Source organism: Sinohyriopsis cumingii, chromosome 13, assembly GCF_028554795.1.
Source record: "Sinohyriopsis cumingii isolate HCF-2022 chromosome 13, ASM2855479v2, whole genome shotgun sequence".
Taxonomy (NCBI): Eukaryota; Metazoa; Mollusca; class Bivalvia; order Unionida; family Unionidae; genus Sinohyriopsis; species Sinohyriopsis cumingii.
The window spans coordinates 31,617,937-31,630,287 of NC_142973.1; the positions used below are offsets into that span (position 1 = coordinate 31,617,937).

General features: G+C 32.8%; 1 protein-coding gene across 1 annotated transcript in view; it reads left to right on the forward strand.

Annotated features, from left to right (window-relative positions):
- Positions 1-12,351, forward strand: part of LOC149785146 (protein mono-ADP-ribosyltransferase PARP14-like) — a 66,457-nt gene that overhangs the window by 42,860 nt on the left and 11,246 nt on the right. Inside the window, exons 18-19 of the mRNA XM_089978929.1 lie at positions 3,953-4,223; positions 8,599-8,750. Of these exons, the coding sequence (XP_089835055.1) occupies positions 3,953-4,223; positions 8,599-8,750 (423 nt within the window). The remainder of the gene's footprint in view (positions 1-3,952; positions 4,224-8,598; positions 8,751-12,351) is intronic.

Genomic DNA, 12,351 nt, shown 5'->3' on the forward strand with positions numbered 1-12,351 from the left:
CAAAAATCTGGAGATGCAATTAATGAAGATCTTATCATGAATGGTAACCGAATTCGATTGATGCAAGATTCCATAGACGACACTGATACTGCTAAAAAAACAATACCTGGATGTAAAAATATATCGGAAACTGTCTTACCAAAACCTGGCTGAAATATTGTCCTACTAAATAGTACATATACTTGCCAGATGTTGCAGTTGTGGCCGGTAAAGGTAAATTAACACGCAACATTATAAAGTCCCCTGGTTGTTTAGTGGTTCTTAGTCCAACACGAGCAGCAATGATCTATTGAATATGTGCTGTAAGGTCTTTAATGATTATATGGTTGTTTGTGGATGTTTAGGTCTCAATACTTAATGTTAATAGAACTGGATGGTTTGTCTTCATCGTGTACGCGTCTACCTACACACGCTATTCCATTAGTTTTCGATTACAAGGTGAACTACCCAGCGCAGAAGGTATCAGGAGTGGAGCCAAATATTTCAAAACCACCAGCACATTAGAAGTTTAGAAATTCTTTATTTAAATCAGATGCTGATGATAAACCCTTAAGAACTTCCTCAGGTGCAGACTCATGTGGAAGAAAAAGCGCTATTAATGATTTTGGTATTTGTATTGACGTTTGACGTTGTATACATGATGGACGCAATGCTTGCAAAATTTGTTCCGGATGCTGATAAAACTGGAGATGCATTGAAAGAGAATCCGCTGAGAGGGCATGCTAATATCCATGGCAATTTTCTGCTAGAGGACGTGGTTAACAGACCCTCCATACGCTCAAATATAATCTCGCCGAGCGTCAAATAGACATCAACAGTTCGGACCATCTTGATGTACCAATACGCACTCGATGCCAACTTAGAATCAACGCATTAGCACGTGAAAACACCTGTCACTGACTATATTGTCTAGAGTAAAATATCCAAGGATTGCTTCTACAATAATGAAGTGTTGTTCACCGTCAAATCCACCTCGATAAGTTTCACTGTCCGTTATATCGAACTATTAGCTATAGCTCCACTGCTCCAAAAAAGCAACTGACTGATATTGACCAAAAGCAATCCTGTCCATATAACCGTCTTGAGACAAAGGTGATCGTTGAACATACAAGGCACATGTATAATCAATCTATTTCCAGATAAACCTGGAAGCGTACAACAGACTGCCTTAGACATAAGCATTTTAAAATACTTTCTGTGATGGCCTGGCAGTTTTACCTGTCAAGGAAAACGATTGGTTAGAAATGGGTGTGTGAGTTGCACTCGGACGTAATGCATCAGGGCAAGTTCCACATGTTGAACAACTGTACTTCGCGGTGACGTTATTAATAGAAGAACTATGATGGACATACGAGGATGTGTTGATCCTTAAGGTTATCGATGCGAGATTGTGAGACATATAATCAAAGCGGAACACCCTCGCCTAGAAGAAATTACCCAAAATGTACTCACGAAATACAAACGAGTTTGTGTTGTCGTGGGTGCTATTTGGGAATCACAGCCTAAACCACCATAGGTCTTGGTTGTTGCTGGAATAGTGACCACAGTAAATTTCATAAACATACCAGCTGCATTTGCTGTCGGAACTATGTTGATACTGCTCTATTCGGAAATTATTAAGGCTACCGAAATCAGTCTCAGTACAGTTTCATTGATGTTCCATGTGGCCATCGAAGATAAAACGGTTACCACGGGAGGGTTTGAGACCGTGCCGTAAATAGAGAACCTCCAACGGATCCACGCACATATGGGGTCATCCGGTAGTTCCAATTCCATGGTTGAGTAAATTTTATTTTACAGATTTGAAAAGTATATAAAATGTCTATTGAGACAAGGATACTTCGCATTGCAAGCTATTACGGAAATACATAGACTACATGGATCTCTCCTCTACCTCAGTGATTGTTCTCAATCCAAGTATAACTCACTCCTAATAGACCTACTTAATATGTTTGAACATAAATATTTAGTGTCATCGTATGTTTATGATAAGTGAATAATTTCTAAAAACTGGTATGCATATAAGTCTTTTATACTGTAATGTTTTACATGGTATGCATATAAGTCTTATTGCTATAATGTTTTTTATGGTATGCATATGTTTTATTGCTATAATGTTTTTACATGGTATGCATATAAGTCTTATTGCTATAATGTTTTACATGGTATGCATATAAGTCTTATTGCTATAATGTTTTTTATGGTATGCATATAAGTCTTATTGCTATAATGTTTTTTATGGTATGCATATGTTTTATTGCTATAATGTTTTTACATGGTATGCATATAAGTCTTATTGCTATAATGTTTTACATGGTATGCATATAAGTCTTATTGCTGTAATGTTTTACATGGTATGCATATAAGTCTTATTGCCATAATGTTTTTTATGGTATGCATATGTTTTATTGCTATAATGTTTTTACATGGTATGCATATAAGTCTTATTGCCATAATGTTTTTTATGGTATGCATATGTTTTATTGCTATAATGTTTTTACATGGTATGCATATAAGTCTTATTGCTGTAATGTTTTACATGGTATGCATATAAGTTTTATTACTATAATGTTTTTGCATGGTATGCATGTAAGTTTTATTGCTGTAATGTTTTACATGGTATGCATATAAGTCTTACTGCTGTAATGTTTCACATGGTATGCATATAAATCTTATTGCTATAATGTTTTTACATGGTATGCATGTAAGTCTTATTGCTGTAATGTTTTACATGGTATGCATATGTCTTATTGCTGTAATGTTTTAAATGGTATGCATATAAGTCTTATTGCTGTAAAGTTTTACATGGTATGCATATAAGTTTTATTGCTATAATGTTTTACATGGTATGCATATAAGTCTTATTGCTGTAATGTTTTACATGGTATGCATGTAAGTTTTATTGCTATAATGTTTTTACATGGTATGCATATAAGTCTTATTGCTGTAATGTTTTACATGGTATGCATATAAGTCTTATTGCTATAATGTTTTTACATGGTATGCATATAAGTCTTATTGCTATAATGTTTTTACATGGTATGCATATAAGTCTTATTGCTGTAATGTTTTACATGGTATGCATATAAGTTTTATTGCTATAATGTTTTTACATGGTATGCGTATAAATCTTATTCCTATCGAGTTTTTTTTATAGTATGCATATGTCTTATTGCTATAATGTTTTACATGGTATGCATATAAGTCTTATTGCTATAATGTTTTTACATGGTATGCATATAAGTTTTATTGCTATAATGTTTTTTTCATTGTATCCATATGTCTTATTGCTATAATGTTTTACATGGTATACATATAAGTCTTATTGCTATAATGTTTTACATGGTATGCATGTAAGTCTTATTGCTGTAATGTTTTACATGGTATGCATATAAGTCTTATTGCTATAATGTTTTTACATGGTATGCATATAAGTTTTATTGCTATAATGTTTTTTTCATGGTATGCGTATAAGTCTTATTGCTATAATGTTTTATATGGTATGCATATGTCTTATTGCTATAATGTTTTACATGATATGCATATGTCTTATTGCTATAATGTTTTTACATGGTATGCGTAAAAATCTTATTGCTATCGTGTTTTTTTTCATGGTATGCGTATAAGTCTTATTGCTAGAATGTTTTTTCCATGGTAGGCATATAAATCTTATTGTTATTATGTTTTTACATGGCATACATATAAGTCGTATTGCTATTATGTTTTTTCATGAATAGATGTAATTGTATTTGCTGTACATAAACAACATTTCAGTTTAATGTTGTGTTTCAAGACAAAGCAGCTTCCCCGGAGGAAATTTACAAAAATGAATCAGGTAATATGGCGTCATTCACGAGTGATTTTGTTTTCTGAAAGATATTTATTAATTAAACTCAGCTTCCATTAACATGAGTTTCTATCGTTGTTAGGGAGTCTTTAACGACTTTTTCAGACACTTCATGGCTGTTTACAAAATGAAACTGTGGGAAAACTGGTGCAACAGTACTATGAATGGTGTTATGAAGAGACGAAACACATTCTTATACCTTACTCCAAAGCAATCGGCATCGAGTTGGAAATCGCTTTCACAAAAGGTGACAAGACCTACGAGTTTACAGACACGGATGGTCTGAAATACTGCGTTGATTTTTCAGACTACAAGGAATTTGAAGTAGGCAGAAACTCCAACTCAGTCAAGGTCGTTCGACTGGATAGAATGACGGGTAAGTTGATATTTAGCCACGAAGTGGTTCACTTATTATCAAAATTATTTACATCGAAAAAGAAATAAAGTGTAGAAACCTTTTGAGTCACTTGCATATTAAGGATAATCATATATAATAATGTAGCCAGTAAAACAGTTTTTTGTGTTGGTCTAAATATCTGTCTTTCCGTCTACAAATGATGTTGTTATATTATAAGAAAATGTTTATAATGATGACATCGAACGAGAAGTCGTTCGAACATGTGAAGCTCACATGCAACTCACAGTAGATCAAAATCAGAGCTGGAATAACATGTAAAAGCTTTCGCATTGTTTTTCAAACGTATCATATCTATACCATATAAGTTAGAGATCGGAAACTAATTGCAGATCTACGATATCGTTCTGTTGTCTAGCCTGAAGAGTGAGCATTAGTAATGCATTGACATTACACATTTATTTCAAATAGTCTCTACGTCAAGGGCTTTGCCGCATATAAACAATGATATTTAGCCACTGAATATCACACCTCTGTGCTAATGGGTGAGGCTAAAAAAAAAGACAATACGAGAAGAAAAGGATCAGAGTCAACATTTCGTCCCAAAGATGCGTCTTTTATTTCTCACTAAATCATTTGCAACACGATATTAAGCAACAAAATGGTTATTGACCAGTTAGGTTCCTGCCTATTATCATTTTGTTTAAAGTGACTTCCAGCATTTTACAGTAGGAAATATTTTCATTTCAATAATGAGGCACATTTTCTTGGTTTTTGTTTAATTATTAGCACATTAAAACCTGAAATGTTATCAAAAAGGCAACGATACACTGACTGTTACTGATAATAACTTTGATGTATTTGCTTTTCCAAGCAAGAATAACAATTTTCATCATCATTGTCTGCATTTGAAAAACATATCTGGTAGGCAAGGGTATATTATTTGGGAGCCTTTTTGCATGTATATTTGTATTCGGCATCAGCAAGACCTGGATTATATTGAAAAGTAAGATGCATACGTACATTAAATAAACAAACAAATATATCACAAAATGTAATTACGAGATACCGCCGGTACTTCGTACGCCATCAGTCATGGTGATGTGTGACTGTATAATATTTTGAAAATCATACAACAAATCTCTCAGGCTGTGAATAGCAAATGGAAACAGTGAAAAGCTCCGAAAATAAATCTAACATGGGTGCTCATTGAAAATAATACGTAAAAGCTACATTTTATTGAATTCAATGGAGTGGCTAGAAGTGAGCTGATATAAATATTTAAAGAGTTTAATATGAAACGAACAGTATCAATATCTTGAGATATTGCCTATTTCTAAATGATATAATTCAGGAAAATTAACATATTAATGTACTGATATTAGAATAAATACATTCATTCAAATGTTTCAAAATGTATAGATTTAGATATTACTTTTAATGATAATAACATTGAAATAAGCATCATTAGCTTTCCAACCAAGTTATAACGTTACTATCTGAAAAACTAATATATTAACTATGTTATGTGAAGAAATAGATTAAGTTTTTTTCGGTGAAATTTACATTACAGCTTCAATGGAGCATACATTTTACAATTTCAACTTCTAATTGTCAATAAATACAGAGATATATTTTGATGCAGAACAAAATTCGAGTTAAATCAGCTCACAGTGATTCAGTTTATAAAGTGACTTTAGCGCAGTCAGCCATAGGAACAAAACAATATTTGGCATTCTAAGACCATTCATACATTTGGAATAACTAAAGAAACATTAAAAATGGCTGAAAATGAATGTAATTGTTTTAGTAGGTCATCCTGCTCATTTGTTTATTGTACTTAAGGACAATGTATATGGCACAAAGTCTTTTAATGGATATGCCGTATCAAATGACTCGCAAAAGACCGTATTGGGGACATGATTGCTACGATCCTGAAAGTACTGCTGCCCATACAAATAAAAGCCTATGTTTGTAAAGAACTTAAACTTGGCAAAACAGAAAGAGTTATGATGATCTGAAAGATATAACTGAATAACCTGTCTAATCATTACAAAAGCAGGTAAAAATTGTATCCCTTCAAAATAACTTGTCAGTTATGCAGTGGACTAGAGGCAAGCTGACATAGTTGACACACAGCAATGGATGCAAATACGTTATGTCAGTGACATATTTAATGAAAAACGCTTGAGTGAGAAAGTAAAACAAAACAATGGAGATACCGTTCATCTTACATTTCAAAAAATTTTAGGATAATTCCTGAAGGAGACATATTTTTATGAAGGAAATCAGTTGTAGATCATAGTTTAAGGATTTTCTGGAAAATATAAACTTAATTCTTATAAATTTACCGAGACAAGAATAAAGGCGTTATTAGTGGCATACTTTAAAATTACTCTCAAGACCGGACTAATTATTTAACTGGAAATTAAACCATTGGGTTTACGTTTCATTAAAGCTAATTAAGGGTCATAATACTCACAAGAGATTAATAGGCATGATTCTGTGTTGAAGCAATAAAGAAGACCGATAAAAATAAGTGTTATCTTGTTCGAAATAGATGAAACGGAATATCACAATACAAAGGTAATAAATGCGAATGGCAACTTTCTAACCTTTGCTGAGGAAATATTCAAAATCATGCAATAATTTTGGATGGCCAAGTCAGTTACAAACTTGTGATCTTGGAGGAAGATTATATAGTGGGCATCTTTATCAAGCAAGAGTTATCTAAGTATAACAAACGTGATGATATTTACAAGGTTCAGCACATTTTTATAGCAAAACAATGAAAGAAAAAGCATGTACTTGCAAATTAAAATTTCTAATATGAAATGTTTGACAGCTGGAAACTGGTTAAAACATTATGGAAATTAAGTCAATGCAGAACACGTATTAAACAGAATTAGGTAGCATGAACACGTTGATTATTTTAGTTTCCTTTTTCGTAATTTTGGTATTTGTTTTTAAAAAATAAATAGTTTTAAAAAAAATATTTGCCTAAGTTTATTCAAGGGTGATGTAGCAGATAGACTTTAAATTATACATTTTCAGGGAAATGTTGGCCATGTTTTATTGAAGGATGGCCATAATACATTCTTTAAATAATTAATACAAAATTAACCAGAATCAGTTGTTATAGAAATATGGACTTAATAACTTTAAATACACAGTCTACAGTGTGGAAATAAAGATTTTGAAGAAACAAGTTTTTCATAACATTTTTTATTTGACATCCAGTAGTAATGGACATTAAAATGCATAAATAAATGATGCAATCAACTTTGGACTAAACTAACATATGTGGAAATTATGATTTGGGGGCTAAATCCAGTCATGCTGGCAGAAATATCTAACCGAGATGGCTACAACTGAAAAACTTTACAAACTCAACATAAAGACGACAAAATGGGTAACGCCATATGCACTATGCCAAACATGTAACAAGTGTTTGAAATAGAAATGTTACATTATAAATTAAAATGGGAAAACTCTATGCACTCGACCATAAATGTCACAACTATTGTGTAAACAAAACAAGATTAAAATACTGTCTCAGTGGAAGAAATAAGAAGATATGAGAGAACAATGAACAAAGAAAAACCCGTGAATGAGGGAAAACAGCGATATGCGGTTTAATGTATTTCAAAAAGACAAACTATTTTTTTACATTATCCTACTGAATTTAAATAATGAATATTAGGTACAGATATAGCTATAATCGTGCTTGTATAATCCCTAGAAAATATCCATTATCCTTGTCACCAAGGTCCACCTGTTTCAAAGAAATAGAGTCTGTTTCTTTTCTATTGTCTCTACATAAACAACACACAACAGTGTTACACACTATCCTGTCCACAGGAGATAATTGATGTGCCAGTTGACCCTGAAATTCCTGATGGTGTCGACGAGATCAAATTTAGTACACTGAAACACAACTTTTCACGTACAGTCTCTCAAACATTGCCTTATTCGTATGTAGTCAAGATCACAACAAGAAAACAAGCACATCAATACAGAGCTCAGTAGGACATGAAATTTAAGGAAACCACCAATCAACTGGGCACTATGGATGACAATATATGTTTTGAAATGTCCGACTGGCATTTTACAAGATCAAATGAACCTACATTAGTCAGATACATTTCATGTTTGTTTCCCAATTTTAAATATGTTGCTTGATTGCAAAATGTCTTACCATTTGAATACAGTTTTAATTCAATCAACATACACAATAACGTCGACATGAAGCAGTTTAATGTGATCTGCATACGGATATTAAGGAATGCCCTTGAAATCTAATGACATAGGACATGTCCGATAATAATAATAATAATAATAATAAACAATGTATGCAAGAGCAATTTATATTAAACATCACGTTCTCATTTAACAGGTGATTTACAACCAATACCTGATTACTGGAATCAAAAGGACACAACCTTCCTGGAGGTTGTTCCATTACAAAAATCTAACATTGAGTATTGGAATGTTGAAGCTGACTTCAAGCGTACTTTGGGAAGCTACCAGTTCAAGATGATACACGGGGTAAGAATATTCAATTTGACAAATTCATTTCGAATTTTAAGACATATATCTTGAGTTAAAATTATATGTCAGTGTGAAAAAGTATATTTATCAGCCTATGTTAGTTACAATGTTTCTAAAGTACCACTTATTGTTGCTAACAAATTTCAGTTACCCAGCTTCTCAACGAAGATATGATCCCTTTTATACAGGTGAACTCTCAAATTAGGATTGCTTTCTTACACTTTTTATGGTTGCATTCCCTGACCACATCACACTATTCATTGCCTAGATGATGAAAGAAACATGTAAAGAATAATTATTTATGTCACTCATTTCAATAAATCAATACCAAAATTTGCCTTTGGTGAGCCACAAATAATTATACCAGATACCTTTGCTTGCAAGTAACGGGATTAATACGAGAAAACAGTATAGTGTGCCACGGTTATATATTCCAATGATTGTTTCAACTTAAATGTCTATATGAAACGGGCGTTTTGAAGAAAAAAAACACTTTCGAAAGACCAAACTTATAAAAATTTCTTGTTTTACCTGCACTAAATGTTAAAACATGATCTCAATGAGCATTCGAATTTATTTACTACGGCTAGACTAGTGGGGTGGGTGAGTCCCAATACTCTGGTTGACAATAAAAGTTAACTCTTGATTCAATCTAATTTATGTGGATTAGAATAGTATTTAGCTTGTGAAACATAACAAATATTATCCTACTTGTAACTGACAAGAAAGTAGATATACAGCTGTCCTTTCTTCTAATAATCTGTCGATGGAGACAACAATATAATTATAAAGTTGCCAGATATAAAAGTAGGGCATGGAATATACATGCATAAAATACTTAATCAATTATCGTACTATGCAAAGTGTAGCATAAATATACTACATCTTTGGAAACCGAAAGATGAAACCGAACAATACTGAATATACAACAATAATAGGTTGATTTTACTGTTTACAAAACTGTGTGTATGTTGGGACTCGCACACTTAACAAGGAACATTAAAGGATTAGCGCGAAATTTTACCAACTGATCTCTTTTGTGTGACAAGCGTATTTCATATGTGTAAAAGCCAACTAGTTACTTGTTTCTAATGATTTATAAACTAATTCGGCTAAAAGGTATGGATGATTGCCATTGACGGGTTGTTCCAAAGGTTGGAAGAATTAATATATACGGTGAAAGCACACACCTTGCCTTGCGGTACCGGCTTGAAATGTAACTTAAAATTTTTAGAAAATGTTATTAAATGTTATTACATGAACATGAGCACATTATTATTGTAAAAATGTTCCTATGTGAAAAGGTAAGTTATCAGATTTTTTTGTATTTATGTATATTCAAGTTCTAATACGAATGCGACACCGTGAAAAATTTAGCTAAATATGTACTATATTCCTTAAAAAGAGATTTGTTGACTTAATTGTGATTGTGATGACATGAATGGAAATTCGTGCCGTTGTTTTGTGTGTTTGTTTAGAATGAAATGTGTGGCCAAAGCTGAGTTGTCCATTTGATCGGAGGTTTATTGTATTTTTCTCAATAACCAACCATGAACTATAACACTGTAAATAAATTTAGGGTTAGACCAAAATGATTGCTAAATTTGATCATACCTGAATTATATACTCCAAACCTGGACGATGTGAATTAATTCGTTTGACAAATATGTTCATTTGATTTTAGCACAGAATGGAAAAGTTTTATCGTAATACTTTGGATCTGTAACCCGTGCTTCTGCGACGACTACGACGACAATCAAGATGTTTATGATGATCATAATGATCATGATGATGGTTATTGAATCATGGGTGAGAATAGAAATGTACTAATTAGCGACTAGAACAATAGAAGGAAAAACAATACGGAAGGCTTAGAAAACTGTGAGAAATAAATAACTAAAATAACTGTCTTCCCCAGACTGGTGATTGATCAAAGACGCTGGAATCGATCAAAGACGCAGGAAGGTTGTCCGAGCTGTATATTAGTAGCAGAGCATTATAATGTGGGTGCCTACCTGAATACCATGTTAAACAGGGTCAAAAAATGGTCGAACGGAAATACGATATGATATCATATGCGCGAGGAATATGGTTGTCTGTCGACACATCCCGTGGGGAGTGTGTATGAAACATAGAGAAAGAGCGAGAGCCGGAATATATACCATTACTATTTCAGTCTAAATCATTCTATAAGAAATTGAAATGCGTGCGTGCGTGCGTGTGTGTGTGTGTGTGTGTGTGTGTGTGTGTGTAGCGATTGCCGTTGAAAAGGGAGGTAAATCATCGAACCCGTTGATGCTTCATCAAAGAATTCAATTGTCAGCAGTTTTGAGAGATCAAGTAGTCTTTTTCGGAGTTGATGAAATGACAAGTTAAATATTTTAACAATTATGGTGGAGGATCCATAAATGTGTTTCATTTTAAGTAGGGTTTGAATAAAAAGGTAAACGATAATCTGTGGAAAGAAACTCTCAGAGGGACAAAGTACTGGGAAGATCGTGAATTTTTTAATCATTTCCAGGACTTAATTGAACCATCTAGCTGTAGTAAAACTTGCCCAACGAAATATTTATGTTGTTTACTGCGTGTTGTTTTGTTGTTGTTTTTTTTTTTGGGGGGTAGCATTTGGAAGGATGGGGAATAGGTAAAAACTTTTACAAGGTATGCAACATGCAAGTTATTCCTAAAATTGAAACAAATTCACCCGAAGGGACCAATGCAAAAGGTGACATAGGGGTTATGCATATTTTATCCAGTTTAGTTTCCACATTTTGTGTCTGGTCCTATTATCAAATTTGATTTGCATAATAATTGTTCATAATCATAGCAGGTTTCATTGAAACCCCCCACGAAAGCATAGTTGTCGGTTAATAGAAACAGAAAAAATACACTGAAAAACCGAAATACACCAAAATACGTATGCAAATACACATGTATTTACATGTTATCTGTGTATATATCAGTGTACACAAAGGAATTATGATTTGTTTTCGTTTGAATAGTAATACAGAAAAAAAAAATATGATTGGAGCGATTTTGATACGAATTATTTACTTTTTTTCCAAGTTAGAGCACATGTCAATCGGTCGTACCGTTTATGGACCGGTGTCATAAACGGCTGATCGGTGGTAGGATAAACAAGAATTAAATTCAATGCTACTTATGCTACTTATTTATCAAAAACTGTATCATTAAAATTTAAAGTAAATATATATTATATTGTAGGTGAATAGTTTGATTCTTGTCACTTTCATTATATGTGTGTATTAGTACGAATCTCTGTTTATCATATCTGTCGAATCAAGTATGACAGAGTGACGCCATTACATGAATTTAGCTAAAAATAGGAATAACGTAAAGAATTTCATAAAAAAATCACATAAATCAGATTTTATTTCGCTATATATTTTTATTTAAACGAAAATAAATCATAATTCATGTGTGTAGACCGATATATACACCGAGAACAGGTAAATGTGCATTTTGGTGCATTTCCGTTTTTCAGTGTATTTTGGTGTTTCTAGTGACCCCATTGTTGTCTTTCAATTACCGTTTTGAACATATGGAGAAAAAGTTATTTCAATTTGGAAGCCTACTG